Source organism: Centruroides sculpturatus, unplaced genomic scaffold (genome assembly GCF_000671375.1).
Source record: "Centruroides sculpturatus isolate CEXI.00-Female unplaced genomic scaffold, Cexi_2.0 scaffold77, whole genome shotgun sequence".
Lineage (NCBI taxonomy): Eukaryota > Metazoa > Arthropoda > Arachnida > Scorpiones > Buthidae > Centruroides > Centruroides sculpturatus.
The window spans coordinates 293,970-303,657 of record NW_019384320.1 but is presented as its reverse complement, the minus strand read 5'-3'; the positions used below and the strand labels follow the sequence as shown (position 1 = coordinate 303,657).

General features: G+C 29.5%; 1 protein-coding gene across 1 annotated transcript; it reads left to right on the top strand.

Annotated features, from left to right (window-relative positions):
* The first annotated feature begins 6,977 nt into the window (after nucleotides 1-6,977).
* Nucleotides 6,978-9,431, top strand: LOC111625027. The gene has a single exon (XM_023368036.1). It carries the CDS (start codon nucleotides 7,416-7,418, stop codon nucleotides 7,905-7,907), a length of 492 nt encoding a protein of 163 aa, XP_023223804.1. The 5' UTR covers nucleotides 6,978-7,415; the 3' UTR covers nucleotides 7,908-9,431.
* Nucleotides 9,432-9,688: the final 257 nt, after the last annotated feature.

Genomic DNA, 9,688 nt, shown 5'->3' with positions numbered 1-9,688 from the left:
TTCCAAAATAATCGTCTAAGAAATTGTTTTTATCTTCCAAATTATTAATTTAAAAAAAATCATTTTAGCTTTAAATCGATGGTAACTCATTTCAATCAAAGATATAATGGATTCTAATAAACTATTATATTTGGCTAATTGAATTCGATGTGAAATATATTACAAGGTGTATGCTGTGCCCTTTAAGGACCTAGCATATAATAATTATGCATTTAAAAATGATTGTAAATATATGGTTATTATATCCTATCTTCTTCAAAGTACATTTTACCTGATGATATACATTTACTCTAATGTTTCTTATCGCTTCTGTAAGCATTGCTAGAAGTCTCTAACTGTTATGCAACTGAAGTTTCGTCAAATTAGTTTAGACGATGGAAATGTTTTCAAATATTTTTAAGTTTTTTTTAACGGTAGTGAATACGGAGAGTGTGGTATTGTAGAAACACATCTGTCAAAAATTCTTAAATGGAGACAACATTGTAAAGGAATGTTACAGTAATGCCAAAAACTAATAAAATTTTCTCACAGATTCACCAGTTTTATCCTTCAAATAAACTAAAATAACTTTTAAAAAAGGCTGTTTTCCTGATCAGTAAAATTTCTCGTCTTCTTTTTTAACCATTTCTTCAGTATGCAATATTAACATCCATCTTCAATGTGGATCATTTTTGATTACTTCTCGGCCATTCTGGAGACGTTCCATCCACTGATATAACGTTTATTATTATTTGAGTAAGAATAACAATGTCTTACTCAAATAATCATTATCAATAGGAGGTTCTCGACATCAGGAGGAGGATTTCTGTTCCACTTTTTACACAAAGTTTATTGAACACGTTGCTCTTTTTCCCCCTTCATCTTCCTTATGACAGAGTTTGGGTCATAAGAGAATGATGTTTACAAAAAAATGAATAAACATCATTCTCAACACTGACACATAGTATGGAGTAATGGCTTTTTCCTGAGATAGAGTAATATTTCTTCTTTCATACACTTCTCAGTATGGCTCATTTTCTGTAAATCGTAACGTATAACCTTAGAATTTTTCGATCAGATTTCGTTCCAATGCTTTGAATTAAGCACAATAATTCTTTTAGCTAATAAAAATTGCTTATTAAGTTTACTGCATTTTCTTACTCGTTATTTTCTTTATATAAATATTTTTTATGTTCTGATGAATCTGCAATGTAAACGAAATAAGTATATTCGTTGGACGACACATTAAACTTATTATTAATAAATTTAATTTTGAAAAGTATATCTTATATAACAGGGCTAGCCGAACCACTTTACGACAGGAGCCATATATTGCCTTTCAGAAATACGAGAGCAGCATTTTATATTAAAACTGTGTTTTGTATGTTATATATCCATACATATATAAAAGTCAAAATATGTATGTTCGTATGTATGTTAAATAAAGGGTTCTATTTAGTTTGACACCAAATTTAGCATAAATATTCTTCTATTCCCTAGAAAAAATATTGTGGAGACCTCCTCCCCTCAATCACCCCTAAAACCTATCCCCTATTAACTTAAGCCCGAGCAATTTTTTTGTGCTTTGCAGTTACATTATTGTAATTACTTGGGTCAATAAATATACAGTACATTTTAGTTACTAAGACCATTGTTTTTATCACCTTCTCCTAATCCCCACTCCGTAAAAATGCCCAACATTGAGCACACGCAGTTATTATATATACTATATATATATAATAACACATTACTGTTTAAAATAAATATTATTGTTATGTTAGATTAAGAATGCGTACAGTGCTGTACTGTACGTACTTTAGGCATTCTTAACCTAAAGCTACTTTGAAAAAACAAGTTTATTATAGGTTAATTTCTTTTCTTTTTATTTAAATACATGTTAATGTTTCTCCTTTATTACTTACAGTATAAGGTTATGAATTTGAGTTAGGACACCATTTAATTAAAATTCGGTTTATACGAACTTAAGATTGCCTATTTAAGTTACGAGTTACATTTTAAATCCTTATATATATCATATTATATAATAATCAGAAAACTTACTTATATATAAGTTTAGATATTTAAAAGAATCGTATAAATATAATATAAATATAAATATAGTGTACATATTTTGTTTATCTTCAAAAGATCAACGATAATCCTACTTTGAACAGAATGTAGAAATTGGATATTCTTATTAACAGATTAATTATTTATGAATAATATACTTAAATATAGCATTAACACGTAATAAAATTAGCGCTGAATTTAAAGATCTTAATAAAATATAATAGATGCCAATTAAGCCATTAATGCTAATTTTATTTATCTTACTTTTGAAAGATAAGTAAGAATTTAGAAGAAAAAATTCAAAAAGACAAGCAAAAATTATTGTCACAATGTCGAGCTTCACTTTTTTAATCACATTTTTAATTTATTTAATTTAAAAATATACGCTCTCGATTTTAGTAATGTTTGCCCCTGTAAATCATACTTTTCCCGATAACAACAGAGTTATACAGGTCATCATCTATCTAACTCCGTTCTGGAGAAAATTTTTTGAATTAAAATCAAGTGATTTCCGGTCCAGACTGGAATTTATTATATAATTAATCGAGGCCCCCCTTAAACTTTCCATATCTACTCTCGACTTTCATCTATCTAACCCCATTCTGGAGCGTATATGAATCATGATTAATAATAATACTTTCCTGAATGTTAGTGTATACATCTGTTATTTTTGCATTTTTAACTAATTTTACTCTTCGTTTATAATAAAACAATACTGTACTGTATACAAAATGTCAAGAGTCGATAATAATGTAACAGAAATAATGGGATGACTGCCATAAATAGAGTATTTTAAATCGAGATCGAGTACAGTCTGTATTTTAGATTATTTTATGTTATAACTTCAACTGAATCGAATAATATTTGTATATATTCAAGAAAATTCGATTTAAAAATACTATAAATATATATCCTTGATATACTTAACAAACTAAATCACGTTAGCTAAGCTATAAAAAAAAGTATGTTTTTCCTTAACTCATCAATTATTATAATTATTATATAAATTATAAATAAGTATAAAATATATAAGTTTTATAGCGTAAAGTAATATGAGAAATTAAAGAATTTAAAGAAAAAAAAATAACATTTAAGTACTTCTGTATAAATAATTTATAATACTTTTATGGAATTGTTTTGTTGCATGTTTCTTGAATTTCAAATAAAATATTTTGTAGCCTTACATTAAACAGAATTTAGAATTTTAAAATCTTTGCTTGATTTAAAGATATTTGCTTTTAAATTTAACTTTAAAATAAATTAATTTTTATCGTCGGATTGCAAGACTACAACTTCACTTAATGCCTCGTGTCTAAATTTATATCTTAAATATACACTGTCTAGAATGAATGAAAAATTATCTTGAGTGATTTTAAAGTCGGAAGTAAAATAATTTAATTTTATTATTAGTAAACATTATATTTATTTTTATTATAATTCTTTCGTGACTTTGTTTTATAAATAACGAGCTGAGCACGCTTTTTAGGGAGTGGGGATTGATGAGGAGGATTGGGAGAGAGCAAGAAGAGCAATGGTCTTAGTAATTAAAATGTACATTTATTGAGCCGAGTATTTACAATAATGAAACTGCAAAACACAAAAAATCACTCGGGATTAAGTTAAGAGGGGATGGGCTTTAAGAGTAGTAGAGTGGGGATCTACCATTGTGTTTTTTTCTATGGTGTAAAACAACGTTTTTATGTATCTACCCCCTTTAAATATCTATATAATTCTTAAAAGTTATTCAGATGATAAATCTATATTTTTTATTTTGTTAAAATTTGTAATTTTCTGTTGGAAGGAATATAATATAAAATATAAAAATATTGTCAAAGTCGAATATATTATTTAAAATCGATCGAACTATTAAGAGAACAGATAGATCCAAAAGCGATCGCAGACACGAAACATTTTTATTTCCAGTGACTCAAGCTTGTCGAAATGGGATGCTGAATCATAGGTCCAGCGTGAGAACCTAAATATGAATGAAAAGAGCGTATCGGAAATTCGTCTAATTGATTAAAAAGAAAGGTGGTAGCATTGTTGCTGGATTTTTCGGTCTGTTTTCATCCCTAATAATTGCTACCATTACATTTAAGTATTCAGATTGGTTCGAGAGATATTAAAGGAGTGGGGCCATATCTTTCGAATCAATAGTACGATTTTCGATTTTTGAAAATTTCTACAAACATTTTTCCTTAATACATAAACTTCTCTGCGAAAGTTTAGAAAATTTCGACAAAAGGCACAGGAGTTATTAAACTTTCAAATTGGGTGAAAAAATAGTACATCCCACGTAAACATATACACTAACAATCCTTATATAACTGTAAAAAATCCAAGCTTTTTTCATTTCTTAACGTTTTCGGGGTCATTTTACATAGATAAAGAAAAAGATATATTTTTACTTGCTTCTACTTTTCTATTGCGTTGTTCGTAACAGAAGCCATCTTTTAATTTTCCTAAATCCGTCGAGTAGAGAATCGACCATAAATCATCAAGAAATCACCGAATATTAATCGTTAAATCCGTCAATTAAGAGAAGAAACACACGGAAATAACAATATATAGACGAAAAGAAATCTACCAAAAGATACCTGAATACAACATTTTATTCTCCTCGTTTTAAAGTATTGTTGATATATAACAGAGTGGCCCAAAAATGAATTAACTGTAGTGTTTTTCCTATTTTAAGTAGACTTAAAAATGTGAAATCGTAAACTGAATTTAGATTGCAATAAATAGTATAAATTTAAATAATAGGCCTATGTAAATACTAATATATAACATTATTCTTAATGAATTTTAATTTAGAAATTATTATCTTATTACATTAATTGGATTACTTTAAAACGTTATATTTAATTCCTTAATTTGCTTAAGATAATTATATACTTAAGACACGTTTTACGTATTATTCCTGGTTATTTAATATTTACACTGTTTATATATAATTATTTTTAACAGTTATTTAAAGTCAAACACGTGTCAGCAACGACATAAACTGTAAACACTGACTAGAAGAATATGTTGAATACTTCAAATATCTTGTTAAATAAAATTTTAAACAATTCCCAAATGTTTTACTTTCCAATAAGTGGCCGTTATTTAGAGGTTCGACTGCATATAATTATAATAAATCTTTAAATATTTAACTATTAGTGATTACAAACAAATCACTAAAACGTTAACTATTAATCTTAATTATTGATAACGTAGTGGAATAATTATTATCGATCGATATTCCACGAAATAATCGTCTCTAAATCTTCAGAGATGTTTCTTTGAAATAAAAACGTGGTAAAATAGTAGAAAATCTCTTTTTAATTCTTTCTTAAATGATAGATTCAATACAAAAGTATTACATAATCGCTCCACCACTTCAATCACTTTCCAGATTTTCTTTCGGTTTCAATTATTTAGAGTAGGCCTTCTGGCAGATTACATGCATTTATACAATTAAAATTATTTATATCTTCTAGTGTATAAGAGAAAAATTCGAATTTTTATTATTTTTATTTATCTATTTGGTTTAATTTTCGATGTATTTCAATCTTTTAAGTGTAAAATATTAATTAAAATAATTTTTTTATACCTCGAAATAAAGTAAATTTCTCGTTTATCTTTGTTTTCGCCGCTGTTTTTACTTTTATTTTTTCAAAGAAAATGAGAAATCAGTTTTAAAAATACAGTCGAACTTCTGAACAACGGTCATTGACGGGAACGTATAGAATGGCCGTTGTTTGGAGGTTATTTTATATGCATTGTTGTTCGACACTGCTGAAAGAATGGCCGTTGTTTGGAGGTTATTTTATATGCATTGTTGTTCGACACTGCTGAAAGAATGGCCGTTGTTTGGAGGTTATTTTATATGCATTGTTGTTCGACACTGCTGAAAGAATGGCCGTTGTTTAGAGGTTATTTTATATGCATTGTTGTTCAACACTGCTGAAAGAATGGCCGTTGTTTGGAGGTTATTTTATATGCACTGTTGTTCAACACTGCTGAAAGAATGGCCGTTGTTATAAAGTGGCAGTTACTGTTATTGCAGATACGACTGTATAAGAAAAAGAAAGAACATATAAGTTAGGTAATTATAACGCATCATTATTTTTATAACGTAATTAGTTTTTTCAAAACTTATTTCTCCTTCTAATTTCTTTCGTCTCCATTCTAAAAATACCCTCTTTAATAAATATCGATGCGCGTTATAAAAATTTTTCTTCTATTATTATTTTCTTTTTCTATAAAAAAAAATATTGATTTAAAAATTATAATTTTGCGTACAAGAATTTAATTTCCGTCCTAATTCTTTTTACGATTTAAAAATAATAATTTAAGTTTAAAAATAGATGCATTAATTATAGATGGAACAGTAGCAAATGATCCGACCAGAAAAAAAAAGAGAAAAGTACTCTTGCACTCATTTTTTAAAGCCTATTTTTATCCATGATAATTTAACTTGCAATTCCATCTTCTTATGTAAAAATTAATAGAATTAGTAAAGTAATTGTTCTCATTGCATGCATAATCAAATCAGAAATTCCTGAGAGGACAAGTGTTGTAATTATACCATGTATAGGCGACCCGACGGATGCATTGATATTACATTCAAACTCCCTAATTTCCTAAATAGGATGAATCATTATATGTTAAATTCTTCGCTATTTTGCTACGAATTAACAATTCAAAGTTTATAAAATATATACATTTTTTTATCGATTTTTATGGTTGAAATCTTATTGAGTCTTAAATTATGAGAGTTTAAAACGAGCATTTTTTTGCAATCAATATCGCCATCTTTAAAAAGATCTTATTAAAAATCGATTGAGTGCACAAAGTTGCTCTTTATCTAACACCCTTTTTGGCTTATTTTATTTGAATTATAGACACTTTAACACACAGAGATGTGCACTTTTCACTAACTCCGTCATTTTCTTTTGTAGAAGATTGGTGGAAAAAGAATCCTGTCAAATTGAAGGAGTAGTAATCTTCCACTTCTTTGAATCGGGATCCGACGATTTTGACTGACTTCTATTAAATTTTGCTTTCTAACTTCTATCACACGCGTCTTGACTTTTAATACAGCAATTTTATTTCCATTTGCCAGGTCGACTGCGCAGGAAACGGTTTCGGTTTCTGCTTATCTCTGCGTTCTTCCATCGATCCGTGGGCAATCTACTGCATAGCTGCGCATGCTTGAGGGACAACTAACGCAGAATGCTCCAACGTCCAATGGCATGGGAGGAGTATTTTACGTCACAAAATGGCCGGAAGAATGCACAGATTAAATAACGTCGTATGTCGTAAGTTGACAGTGTGGACGAAGAACTAAAGATCTAGACGGATCCTGAATTGAGTTTGAAATGCCCTGCGTACCATCTTTAAGATTTGGCACCTCCACCGATTACAGTCGGCCGGAAGCTGGAGAGATCATGTCTGGTATACTTGAGATCTTCAAGTCGACTAGTAACCCGGGTCAGAGAATGTTTGTCAGAGTTTATAGAACTTCGAGCGAACATTTCGCCGTTTTATGCCCTCTTAGAGGAGTGTTAACGGCTTGTAGGCCGTTAGCTAGCCTTAATTTACGTTCATGTTCAGTGGAAGTTTTACCTGGTTCGGGTCGACAGTTTCGAGTGACACCGAGAGCCTGCGAAGGCGTGGCTTTGATTTTTCGACTTCCCGAGACAGATAAATCTGCTGGAGTCGAAGATCGAGGAATTAAACTATGGCTGTCGGCTTTCACTAGCCAAGATGAAAGCAAATCGGAAGGTAAGAAGAGGAAATTATCGGACCACAGGCAATTGCTGCCAGTGGTAGTGGAGAACGACGAAGAGGAGGAAGAGCACAGGATATGACTGAATGCCAGGTGTGTGCAGAACTATTTATTATAAAAATATTTAATTATGTCGCCTTCCCAGAACTCGGATTTCGATGAAATCACGTCGTGTATGGTGGGTCCAACTTATGTTTCTTATCATCATCTTATTATTAATATCATTTTCGTCTTTGATAACATGTGAACCGAATCTCTCTCATTCGAGTCTGTCATACCGAATCAATTACGATGCATCCTTTTATCATTATACGAAACATCTTTTACACATTTTCCTCCCAATTTATCCGTTCTCTTCCAATTTTTATTACTATTAATTATATAAACGACCATAACTGACTATAAAAAAAGAAGAAAACAAACTATAAACTGATGTGCACTGTTTCCGATGAGAATATTCAGATGATTAATCGTAGAGACGAATTTGAATTACGAATTTAAATTAGAAACGGAATATTTATTTGATTTTGATTGAAGAAGATATTTCCTAATCCATCTTCTTTTATATTTTTTCAACCGTGTTGTTACGACAGAAAAACTTCGACTTCATATCCGGATTGCATCAACGTTCCTTCTATTTTTTTTTCTTATTTTTCTATCGGGAAAAATATTTTAAAAGAAGTGATTTTTTGCTCATTCCCAAATGGTCTCTCCTCTACAGATTATCTACAATTTTTTTTTTTTGATAAAATTTATTGAATAACGGGATATAAACTGAAGAGGAAAGTAATCCCTTGTATGTCCCAACTCAACTCTTCAAAGCCTTTTTTATTTTATTTTTTACTTTAAACTTTGTTAAATTGTGCAAAAAGTAAACGAATCTTCAATACGGAATTTTTATGTTAAATTTATTATTGAGTAATTTTGAAAAGACAAAAAAAAAAAGATGATGATGATATCATCTTTGCTCAATGATATTGACAATATACACGTATACACGAATTTGATGAAGGTTAAACCATTTTGTAAATAAGTGATACTTTATCTGTTACATATCTATTCCTGATTGTCAATTCTAATATAAGCAGGATAAATAATAATAATACTGATAATAATAATAATAATAATAATGAATAATGATAATAATAAAAAGAATATTTTTACCAAATATTCCATCTGTCTAATACCGTGTGAGGACTAGAAATTACTTATATTACTCGGGGTATTGATCTTTCTACTGTTGGAAGACGTGATGTAATCGACCGGTCTTTTGACTGTTGCTAATCGCGCGGCTGTAAAATACCCCCTCCCCTCCCCCTCCAGTTACTATGGTAACAGTTCCGGTTCCTTCCACCATTCATCTACTTGGCGTTGAAAGTTCTACAATTAACAGAGGATAATTTTATTATTCGAATTTATAAATGTTATTAATTTCGAAGAGAATTTAAATTTAATTTAGTGTTTTTTTCTATATAAATTATCTTGTGACGTCCATAAAAGTAATAATTTATGTTCCGTGATGGTTACAACCCCGCGGTGGCTCGACCAAATTTTAATTATGGATTTTTAGACGAGACGATAGAAATTAAGCTCGAGACGAGATAATATGGCGTAATATGTAATAAAATATGTTTCTGTTTTTTTTTTTCAAAGGTTAAATCGATGATCGTCAAAATAAAGAAACTTTCACTAAGTACTCATTTATCCTCTTCATTCAAATGCTATATTATGCATTGCACCGGATTACTACAATATATTCTGATGTACGCATTATTTATAAATCTCAAATGAATTTAATTACTTCGGGACGTGTTTAAATCTAATTTTATTATCTAATTCTTTAAAAATATATTTGCATTTTCT